Source organism: Phaethon aethereus (assembly GCF_964289735.1).
Source record: "Phaethon aethereus genome assembly, chromosome: 2".
Lineage (NCBI taxonomy): Eukaryota > Metazoa > Chordata > Aves > Phaethontiformes > Phaethontidae > Phaethon > Phaethon aethereus.
Genome location: NC_138582.1, coordinates 84,657,100 through 84,669,244, shown reverse-complemented (window position 1 = coordinate 84,669,244; position 12,145 = coordinate 84,657,100). Strand labels below are relative to the sequence as shown.

The 12,145-nt window shown below is 40.3% G+C and overlaps 1 protein-coding gene across 1 annotated transcript in view; it reads left to right on the top strand.

Moving 5' to 3' along the window:
• MYO10 (myosin X) overlaps positions 1–12,145 on the top strand; it is a gene marked incomplete at both ends in the record, with an annotated part of 166,368 nt that overhangs the window by 89,410 nt on the left and 64,813 nt on the right. The window contains 7 exons of the mRNA XM_082015005.1: positions 5,876–6,010; positions 6,985–7,109; positions 7,956–7,969; positions 8,094–8,178; positions 8,855–8,958; positions 10,660–10,789; positions 11,737–11,855. Coding sequence (XP_081871131.1) covers positions 5,876–6,010; positions 6,985–7,109; positions 7,956–7,969; positions 8,094–8,178; positions 8,855–8,958; positions 10,660–10,789; positions 11,737–11,855 — 712 coding nt within the window. The remainder of the gene's footprint in view (positions 1–5,875; positions 6,011–6,984; positions 7,110–7,955; positions 7,970–8,093; positions 8,179–8,854; positions 8,959–10,659; positions 10,790–11,736; positions 11,856–12,145) is intronic.

Here is a 12,145-nt window from a genome sequence, read left to right as displayed (position 1 = left end):
CTCAGGATGCAATGCCCGCCTGCCCTCGCCTCTAGGCAGGTTCTGCCTGGCAATGGCACACAGAGAGATGGGACTGCCTGTGTTTTTCAGCTTTCTTCAACTGTATTCTTCCTTTCCTTTTCTTTTTTTTTTTTTCAATTTTATTTAATACATAGTGCTGTACATATAAAGCTGAGTCCAGATGACACTCCAAGAAAAAATTAAATGCACAGAGATCTTTAGCTGGCCTGGACTGATGATTTTATGGAGTAATGTCAGGTAGTTACTCGTGAACAACCCACATACCTGAATTTTGGGGACCTAAATAATTTCTGGTGCCTAGCAGGTGGCTGTTGGTATTTTTGTTAATTCCACTCTGTACTGGCCTGAGTATTTTACCTTTCCATCCAAGCTGCCAGGAGAGAAGCAGGTTGTGTCCTAAAAAGGACATAAGCAGAAGTCTCTGACATTCCAGCGGAGTCTCCAGCAGTCCCTGCTCTGTAAACCATGTGCCTTGGTACAGATAAGCCATAATATGGAGAAGTTTCGCATTAGCGGTCTCTCTTAAAATAGCTGACAAGCCATAATATGGAGAAGTTTTGCATTAGCAGTCCCTTTTAAAATTGCTTACTGTGGTCATGAATAAAAACAATGATATGTGTAAGTTCAGTGTTTCAGGCAAGGACTGTAATACAACCTTATAAGGGTGTCTTGTTGCTACAGAATATGAAGGAACATGCAACTCGGAACAAAAAATAAAAAGTCAAATCTAGTTTTCTAAAACACTGTTATCTGTTGTATCTGTGAAGGAGTCAGAGCGGGATTTTTTTTAAAACTAATGAAGGTTTTCAGTAGCCCTGATGAGGTTTAGAAAAGTCCCTGTGATAATATACTTACTTTGGGACATTAGAAGTGGAGGTATAACAGTGAGCTTGTCATCTTCAGCATCCTGGTCATTCCTGCATCTTTTACTGGCTTAGAATTGGGTGTTGCAGCAAGTTGTCGCCAGGCTTTCTTGCTTACTAGTGGCATTTGAAAAAAAAATGGTTGAGTGGAGCTCTGCATGTCTGAATTGAGGCAAATATTTTGCCTCAATTGAGGCAAATATTCTTTTATTTAATGTAAGGGATTATTAAAAAGGAAGATTTTATTCCATCACGAAAACACAATAAACATTCACATCCAATTCAAATGATTGAATTGTTCGTGCAGGCTTCACGATCTGATGTGCACTCTTCACCTGCTTCTAACTTTGGGATCTAAAAACTCGTAGCAAGTTGGGGCAGCCCCATGAAATAAGGTAGTGCCTGCGTCCTTACCATCCTCTGGACTTGAAGTGCCCCCTGCTGGCATCCAAAATTAGCTCAGATTTGCTGGGGAGCTGCTTTCTTAAGGCCTTTCTTCAAAGACCCGTGAAAAAGCTTCTACCGTTTTGAAATGCTTGGGGTATTTGTCTGCATGGGGTAAGATGAGAGGGTTAAGGCAAGAACCTGAATTAAAAGTGTCATCAGTAGTGACTCAAAATGTAATATAAATGCGAGACCATTTTTCCAGTATAACCACACAGACCAGAAGTGAAAAGGAAGAAAATACAGAAGAGATGATATTAAACTGAGTCATCCAAAGATGCTTATTTATTGGTCTGTTTTACACAGGCTTATTTTAATTCATGATAATGCTGCATTAAAATGACTTAGCAGCCTAAAATGTCAACAAAGTGGCACATTGAAGAAGCTGTGCACAACCAGTACATCAGAATATTTACACAGTTGTGAAATGGTATTTTTGCTCTCCCAGGATAAAAATTGCTTATTTGGCTATTGAACTAGAACTTTCATGTGGACAAAAACGTTTACACCAATGAAGTTTTATGTTGATCTGAAGCTTACCACAGAGTCCAGTTTCATTTAAAATAGGAAAAAAAACCCCACAGTTAAATTTGATGCTACAACAGACATGTTAAAAAAAAAAAAAAATCTGATTTTTCAGCTGTGTGCCTTGGCAAGGAGCATGAAGGGTGTCCATCTTACTTGAAGAACAGCCGAACACCTTGTCCTGATGTAGGGAAGGGACTGAGTTCTCCCATGATTAGCTGATGTTTACAAGTTGGGACCAAGTTTAAACCCTGACCTCTTTATTGTAAGAATAGGAAAATATCTTTAGGCATTTTTTTTGTTACTGCTCTGTTTAAGGTGGCCTAGTCAATGCACAAGCAAAGACACGCTCTTCTCTCAGGTACAATAGCAACTGATCCACTTTAAAGCACTAGAAAAGAAGTGTAGAGCGGTCAAATGAGCAGCAACAGTCACCCTGAATTACATTCAAGTCAGTGCTGTGAGTGGGAAATCACAGTCTGACACCAGTTAGTTCTTCTCGTTATCATCCGATGGCCTGACGTTTTTGTTGTTCTTCAGCTTGAAAATCAGTGTGAACCAAAGTAGTCTTTGGATGAGACCCAGACTTGTGATGAGAAGACATTCTTATGAGACTGACACACCAAAATTCACATGTGTGTTGAAGAACTGAGTTTGCAGAGAGACCTCTTTTTTCTGTGTTTATCTGTCTTTGGGGTTTTAAAGCCAGCAGACAGAACTGAGAAGTGATTTAGAGTAGTGTTGATGCCACCTCACTCACGTTATGTCCTTCAGAATGACGAGTCTCTCTCGGTGACCCTTTTTTCCACTGCAGCAGTCTGGAGTCCTGGCTGTTGTGCCCTTAGCGAGATGCCCTGTGTAGAACAAGTCATGGAGAAAGTCTAAAGATCTCCTAAGTGGGGGCCTTGTGGGTTGCTGTCACACTTAATATATTCACAGTACCGAATGTAGTGATGTGGAATGAGCTGGGCACTTAACTCGTGGGGTGGAAAGGTTGCTGGAAAGGTTGGCTGTGCACTAAAAAATTCACCCTTTCACTGACCTTGGCAACTTCTTGTAGGTGTAGGCTTTCTAAGGAGTCTGAAAGATTGATCCCGCTTAACCTACTGTTAGTGTGTGTACTGTAGGGTTGAATAAATAACTTAAAAGTTTAGCGTGCTTGTTCTTGATTTGCATCTCATTAATAATAACTGTCTTTTATAAAACGTTTTGTAAAGGAAAAATGCAGAGCCAACTTGATGCACATAAAATTATGGATCCTGAGCTGAGCAACACCATGCAGGGGTGAGATCTTACTGTTGTGCCAGAGGGCTCCAGGAACCCATCCACTCGGTGCCCAGTAGTAATTTTAAAACTAAATAGAATAGAGTGGTTTACCAGTAAATTAATAGAGAACATTGGGTAAATCCACCTTTTGCTCAATCTGGAGTATTAGGCAGAAGCCTTTTTCCCCCCTTGCTTGATATCTAGGAGGACTTTGTGAAACTGACGGTGGTTTGGAGGAGAACAAAAAAGAGTGATCAGAAGTATAGCAGGGCTAATGGTGAGAATGGCTGACAGAGACAGGCAACTCAAACTGAGGAGGCTATCCATAAAGTCATGCACAGCAGGGAGTGGGAACGCTGGGATGAGCTGTTGGTTTCTCCTTCCAGTATGAGAACTAGGGGGCATCAAATGAAGCTAAGAGGAGGCAGATCCGAAACAAGACATAGAATCATAGAATCAATAGTTTGAGTTGGAGGGGACCTTTGAAGGTCATCCAGTCCAACCCTCCTGCAATGAGCAGGGACATCTGTTCATATGCTTTTTAAGGAAGTGTATCTAGAAACTTACGGAAGATAAGTCTTTCGAGGGTTACAAGACACGTAGAAACCAGATTTAGATCAGGAACCCTCTGAACAGCAAACAACTGGAAGCTGGAAGAACACAGAGGGGAAGTATCACGTCTTCCTTGGGCATCTCCATTTGGCAACTGTCTGAGATTGGACACTGGGCAGGTAGATCTTCGTCATTATCCAGTTCTGAGCCTCTCCTGTTCTAAGAAAAAATCAAGAGCATGTAATTGTATATAATACCAACTGTACCAGAGAGAGGCACTGGAAATACTTTTCCATCAGCTTTGAATATCTCACTTGTAGAATTGCTCTCAATTACAGTGGGGTAACTCTCTGCTTCCATAGAACCACAGGTGCTCCAGAGCATGGGAAAGAGAGTGGGGCAGAGGAAGGATGGTGTCAGTGAAAGAGCTGATTGTCCCCTTTGGCACCCATATCCCTGCTGTTGAGCTCCACACTGCTCAGAGGGTGAGAATTCAGGCAGGAATAGATACCTATCACTTGGATGATTTTTTGCACTGGGCGAGGATAGTGCAAGGGTTTGTGAAGCTCTTTCAAAACTAGTAGTAGAAATGTTTTGCTAATTCTTTAGTGTACAAGGAACCAGTATTAAATATGGAGAATATTAAATATTGGCTTTGTTGGTGAAGAGGCATGAGTGGGTGACGCCCTGCAAAGAGAAGGGGAACAAATACCAAAAAGGCCAGATGCCAAGGGTAAAACTAAATTAAAAATACTACAGAATTTGTTTGAGGTGGTGTAAGTATGATGGATGAATCATACTTGCTGGAACATATCAGTGGGTAGCATATCTTATATGAAGTTTATGAAACATTTTAAAGACTCTTTGATTCTTCTTGTGAAACAGTTAAATCTCAGCTACAAAGCTCTGTGTCTCATTATGTTTTATGAATGCCTCTTCCCTGATTATTTTTGTAATTGTTGGCATTCATTTGCAGGAAAATGCCATGCTACTTTCTTGGGCTGTACCTCTCTTTTTTGCTTTTTACTAGAAAGCGTCATTATACTTTGCTGTAACCTAAAATTACCAGGGTCACCACTCAGCAATGGTACAACAGAAGACTGTCAAACTAAGCTTGCTCCACGTGCCCAGTTGGGCTCCATCAAAGTCAGTGACAAAACTCCCACTTGCTACAATGAAAAGAGTAGGACAAGACCAAAATGTACCTCCTTTCATTGAGAGTAAACTGGAATTAGGCACAATTTAGGGAAACTAGGAATTAGGCTGCAGATTAGGATATAATGCTATGACTTCAGATGAAAAGTAAGCAAACTAGACAAACTTTAACCACAAATTATGTTTCTTAATGGCTCATGGTGTGCTTATAATTATAAGGCTACATAATTGAAGGGAAATGATATTGAGGAAATGAGACAAATTTACACCTTCCTTTTTTAGAGCGTCAGTTTTGAAGAGAGATTCAGTATGTTGCCTTCTGTTTGTATCAGCAAGATGATTGCTTATTAACAGTTTGTTTTTAAAAAGTCAATTTAGTATTATTAAATAGCTTTGTTCCGCTGTGGATGAAGGTAAGAAGTTCTACATCTCTGATGGCGATGAGAGGTGAAAATTGTATATTTTGAACTCATGTGAATCTGGTTTATTTGGATGGGTATATAAAAAGTTTAAGGAATATGTAGCTCACTAAGAATATCAGTATTAATTATACTGCTAGCCTTCATATGTTTTAATATGCATTGGTGTCTCTAACCTCCTCCTCCTCACAGCAGGGCTCCCCTCCTTAGCTACATTGCTGCAATATAATCCCAGACTTTCCCAGCTTAATTCATATTCTGGATTTTCTCCCCAACTATTGCCATGCCTTTGTTCTAACTTGGTTTTCCCATGTTGGTGAGAATTGTTGGGTAGTTGTTTGTATTCAGAGAGCTCTTCATTGCCTTGTGGGTGTTGTGTACATCGCCACACAATCAATGCCTTGAAATGCTGTCTGAACAGTGGTATGGAGCCTAAAGATAGGTTGCATTTTGTGTTGAATGTCATATTCAGCAAGCGTTAAAGGGGTATTCTGTTGCCATTTGAATATCATTTCTAATCACCCCAGTCTTCCTGACCTCCAGTAATTTAGAGTTTGGAGGGCTGGCCAGACAGAGGGCTTTTTGCCTGGCAGCTGGAACTGTGCAAACACTTTCCTCCTCTTCTTTCAGTGGTGAAAGTGGTGCTGGTAAGACAGAAAGCACTAAGCTGATTCTCAAGTTCTTGTCTGCAATGAGCCAACATTCGCTGGAGCTGTCCTGCAGAGAGAAGACCTCCTGTGTGGAGCAAGCTATTCTTGAGAGCAGGTATTAGACCTTTCGATACACAGGTATTTTTTCCAGAAGACATAAGCCCTGTCATTGAAAGAAGAGCTTGCAGTGTAATTAAAGACGTGGGTGCATTTACCAAACAATAAACTGAATATTGGAAAGAGGGAAATTTTCCATTAAACAAAATCACCTGGCTGCTCTGGAGAGTTGTGAGCACATTGGGGTATCTTAATGAAGCAAAAAGATGTAGAGTTTTGAAATGGGCAATGCTTTAGTGGCGTTCATTTTTGTTTGGGACTGAATTCAGAGTGAGGGAAATGGGTGATGGGAGGGAGAAACCATTGGTTTGGTTTGTGTAGCCTGAGGATAAGGTAGAACAAGATACAGCATGGTGAGGATAAAGTGTGCAAGCGGTAAAAGCATGCTGATGAAAGGGAGGATAAGGAGGACTGATAAGACGGATGAGTAAATGCATCAGATAAATTGGACACTCTACGCAAGCAAAAAAAAAATCTCTGTGTTCAAATGAAGTAACAGATGGTTCTAAACTATTTAAAAACAAAGACAATTTGAGATGCTATCACTTTTGTTTATCATGCTTCATCTCTCTTTTACCTGTTGTACCTTGATGTAATTATTTTTTTTAATTGCCTTAGGACAAGGACTATTTTCTCTTTATCTGTGTAGCAGTTTGCATGTGCTGAGATTTCTTGTTTCTATAATTTGACTACTTCAATGAGAATTCTGTGCATCTCTTAACCAGTTACAGATTAAGCCGCAGAGTAGTTTAGTATGATTAAACTTCCCATTGCTTGAACACTTGCATCTTTTGATAGAAAATTGAGATGCCCGTTGTTAGTAAATTGAGGATAATCCTGAGAACGTAGGCTTTGGCTGAGGAGGGTGTCAGAAGTGAGCTTTTCAGAGTGCTGTTCTTTTCACCAGTCCCACATGAAACTGTTGGTGTGCTGGTCACACGTTAACGCTCTTGCTGTTCTGTATTTTCACAGCCCAATTATGGAAGCGTTTGGCAATGCGAAGACTGTTTACAACAACAACTCAAGTCGCTTTGGGAAGTTTATTCAGCTGAACATCTGTCAGAAAGGAAACATTCAGGGAGGAAGAATTATAGATTGTATCCTCGTTTGGTGATTTTACCCCTGTTTGTGGGCAGCCCCCATGTACCTCCTCTGGAGGGCTGAGGGAGAAGTGGCTCGTCCTTGTCTGTGCTTTCACCCCATCCTGAACATAGACAATTAAATTGAGCTGATGTAGGTGGGAAAGGGAAGCAGTAACACCAAACTCTGCATGTGTTTGTGGCAGGGTGGGATGTATATCGCTACTGCTAGCGTGGCTCATGGGCGTGTTCCTACGTAGTGAGCTAAAACAGCCTGAGTTCTTGGGCATAACTTCAGTTGTCAGCTATTTCCCTCAGTTTTTATATTTAAAGATAAGCTTCTTAGTTTCTGGAAAAGTACTTGAATGAGCAGAGCTGCTGAATTTCTGCAGTGTGAGCATGGGTGGGTCAAATCCTTGGATTTGTCTTGCATTTGGCACAGCTGGACTATGAGCCAGCTCCACCAGAGCACCAGAGTTGTGGGGATGAGGGATATACTGAGGTGATCCTACCTAGTGTTTTGAACACAAGCTGCTTTTGCAGTGGGACAAATTTAATCCTTAAAGCTGTTCCCAAGCTTTAGGGAAAAGTAAAGGAAGGCAGATGCTCCAGAACATGACAAGTCCAGTTTTGACGGGATGGAGGAGAAGAGGGTGTGGGAACATATTGTTACTGGAACTGCTGCAGTATTATCGTTGTTGCCACTTTATTCATCTTGTTATGGCAGTAGGCATGTTGTTAAGAAAAGACCATGATGCTCTTCTGGTTATCTCAAATGGAGGAATTAAGGAAGATTATAAGTAGCTTGTGCATGAACTACTTTTTGCTTTATTCCTTGACTGAAGTTCTTCTTCCTGGCTATAGATTTATTGGAAAAAGTAAGTTGATGTTTGCTTTTGCTCAGTTAATTCTGTTTGATTTAATATTTTCTTTGAAATTGTGGATAAAAAAATTCTTCTTAAAAATGATTGCTTAAATGGAAACTATTTTTTACTTTGACAGAATCGTGTAGTAAGACAAAACCCCGGGGAAAGAAATTATCATATATTCTATGCTCTGCTGGCAGGGATAGAAGAGAGAGAGAAAGGTGAGTGGCAAAGTGCAAGTCACACAACTGTGGTGGCTCTCTGGTAGCAGTAAGCCATGGTGACAGCAGTGGAGAATTTCACTGCAGAAACACACTAACCTAACCAGAGAGATAGGTTATTTATTCAGCCGGGGTTCAATGAGAGTGGGTTTGAGCTCAGCTTGAGAAAGCAACCTGCTTATTTGAAGAATGTCACTGAGCTGCCGGTAATTTTTCTCCCAGCCTCTGCTGTGGCCCTGGGAAAATTACTTGGGGACAAACATGCTTCATTCGGTTCAAGCTGGATATTTTTGCTGGTACTAAATAACTCCACGGCAACAAAGAGAAATAATTCTGGTTCCTCTAATCTTCTCTTATAAAGAATAAATCCACCGAACAAAAGAAATGACATTTGTGTTTGTGCAAAATTGCCTAAAGCTGTCTCCGCCTCTCCCTTTGGGCCTGCTGTCTTTGCATTCTAGAAACTAGAGTTAACTCCATTGTACAGCTAAATAAAGCAAAAATCCAGCAAAATAAAACCCTATATCTGTTTTTAATATAAAACTTTGTTTTGTGCATGATCATAATTTCTGAGCAAATGAATTGTGAACTATTTAACTCTCACATAGTAATTTGGCGAGTGACTTTGATTTGCTGGGGTTTTTTTCACTCATCCTCTTTTCTTTCATCTCATTAGATGCTTTTTACTTGTCTGTACCGGAGAACTACCACTACCTGAATCAGTCTGGATGTATAGCGGATAAGACAATCAGTGACAAAGATTCTTTCAAGGAAGTCATTGTGAGTTGTTTCCCTAGTTCTTTACGCTTTAAAAGCGCTGCAGGTGCAGGCTCCTGGAGCCCATTGGACACAGCAGGGGACAAAGCCTTGTGTGTTACCTGCGCTCTCTGCCGTTCTGGCTCTGTGTGCAGCTCTCGCAGAACTAAGCTTACAGGGATTTATGTTTTCTCATAACACTTCACTGTCATTTTGAGCATGTCTTTACCTTCCTTACCAATACTTGATTTTCACTCTGTCATTTCAAAATGTGCTATAATTTAGTGAAATGGTTAAGTTTTGGAATGAAAACAGTATCAGTTAGGCAGGCAGTAAGGCATTTACATGCCATTGCCCTTTCCTACATTGTTTTATATTACCAGGTGCGTCTGCTTCCACTGTTTTTCCATCCTAGAGCTTTGCCCAAATCATGTAGCATCTGCTGGGTCAAGTCCACAGTGCAGCACGTGGGGAGCAAAGCACCTGGGCTTCTGTGACTCTTTAAATTGCAGCTGGGAAATCTGGTTGTATGGAGTAACTTACACAGTAGAGTTGAAGAAAATGTAAACACAGATGAAAATGATGGAGTCCTTCTCTGAATGGCTTTATGTCTTATACCCACAACAATTAGTCTATGCTGATTGCTAGGTTAATTGCTAATTACTTACTATGTCACCAAGGTGATATGTGTTAGATTTTAAAAATCAGTAAAAATAATGGGTTTTATGGCCTTCAGCAAACTATTTTTGCTTAGCTGTGTTAATCTCTTCATCAAATGGACAAATTAATGTGTAGTGGATGCAGCTGTTACTTTTAGTGTAAAACATCCTCATCTAATATGGTGGGGCAGAAGGGTGTTGGAAAAGTTGGTGACTTATCTACATCACATGGCTTAAGCTGATTAGCGTGACATTTAATTTGTGCTAATCATTCCAGGGTAGGCAGGCAGAGCATGAAATCAGCTGGGCAGGTGATGCTTGCGTGCTGCTCACAGCCTGGGCAGGCTTGGAGCAGGGGCTGAGGCTGCCAGGCTGCATTCCCAGAGCGGGAGGCAGGCAGAAGCCCCGCGGTTCGCCCTCGCCTGTCTTTTCCTATTATAGTCGTCCCCTTTGCCTGTTTTTATTGCAGTTTAAGTCAACGAAATGTTACCTGAAACTTTTGTGGGAGACAGGGAGGAACTGCATGGTGAGCGTGGAGATGAATTCACAGTGCCTTTCTTAGAGCTCTGCTGTGAAAGGTCTTCTATACAAAACGTGTCTTTATCTCTTCTCTGCTTTTAATTGTGGGATGAGTCTGAGGCTTTTGCATTTTTAACTGATGATTTATGAAAGATGAAATGTGTCATGTGTCATCTGTCAGACACCTGCAGTCACCCTAATATGATGAGTCTTAACTGTAAGGGTATGAAACTCTGATCTGGTCTCATATTAGACCCAAAGTTAGGAAATTCTGATGTATTCCAGAATCCTATATTCCAAAGGCATACAATTACTTACCCCTTCTATGTCAGAGAAAGTTGTATGCTCCTCTTGTTTTAATGTTTTATGTTTTAAATGTCATATGGTGTATTCAGTTTGGGATGAAGCCAAAGGAGTTAACTCCTGCCAGCTTCCTGTTAGTCCTGACTTGCCTTTCTAAGGCCTGACAACACACTTGGTGGGTTTGTCCTTGTCCCATTTTTGAATCGGTGTGCATGTTATTGAAGAAGTTTACATGTCATTCCAGACTGCAATGGAAGTGATGCAGTTCAGCAAGGAGGAGGTGCGAGAAGTTTTGAGGCTGTTGGCTGGCATTTTGCATCTAGGAAATGTTGAGTTCATCACTGCTGGTGGGGCACAGGTGTCCTTTAAAACAGGTGAGAAGGCTGTGCTTCCTTGTAGTATGTAAATGTTTCTTGAGGTTGTGAAAGTTATATTCGTTGCTAGCATACCTGGCTGTAGCAAGGACAAACAGTGAAAGCATCTTATTGCTTTTTAGTATCTAAAAATGTTGATTAAAATGTTATTGTTGTTTTTTTTTGACAGGTAAGGCAAATAAGTTTCCTGCTGGGTGCTAGGTCTTAATTAGGGAAGACCTTGGGCACATATTTATTCCATTAATAGTAGTGAAATTCCATTTTAATCTAATTCCTTCTTTGAAATATTCTCAATCTGATAAAACGTAAGTGCTCAAGTACATTCCTTAACTGATATCTCCACTGAAGGTATCTTTTGTTAGAGCTTTCAATACCTCAGTTACAAATCTGAAAGTATGTGCTGGTATGTCTAAAGATTGCACTGATGAGCATTTTAAATGTTTGTTCAAATACGGCGATAAAGAGTAGCATTACATACTGCTTTATATACCACATTACAGCAAAATTGCAGATTAAATTATGCATGTAAGAAAAAAATCATTAGTTTTCTTTATCCTCATCATCCCAAGGGAAGCTGAAATGCATTTATGTGAACAAAGAATGAATTACTGTTTGTAACTGGAAAAATACGTTAGTGTAAGCAGTAGATTGTTTGAATCCTTGACATGTAACATTAAGAGGAAAATAAATATTTGTGATGAATTTCTACTGCTAAATTCCTTCAGTTGTGCATATTTATGATACCGTGCTTTTTCATGAGCAGCAAAAACATATCCTAGAGTTTCTAGTTGTGTTATTATCTCCAATCCCCATCATTTTGGAAGCATCTTAAATGGTGGTAAATAACGCACTACTACTACTACTAGTAATAACAATAACAACAATAATAAGTTTCATAGCCTCATGCATTTAAGGACGTATTTATATTTGTCTCTTTCTTTTGCCAGCTCTGGGTAGATCTGCTGAACTACTGGGGTTGGACTCCACACAGCTAACTGAAGCATTGACACAGAGGTCAATGATACTCAGGGGAGAAGAAATCTTAACACCTCTTAGCATACAGCAGGTAATGGCATCTCAGTTTTGACGTGTTTTTAGGGTCTGTTAAATATATGGCTCAGACTTCGAGTCCAGTGAAATCATTGGTCACTCAGGAACAGAAGTTTAGATCATGCACCAGAGTTGCTATCAAAAACAGTACGTAGTTTTTTGGGAATGGTGTAATTGGACTTCTAGAAATTTCTGTGTACCCCATCCTGTCATTCTGGCCAGGGCTTGTAGCTTGGCTTTTGTTATTCTTATTAAGCCTCATTGCTTACCATTTTTTTCCAAATTCAAATCATGTAGACTGATATT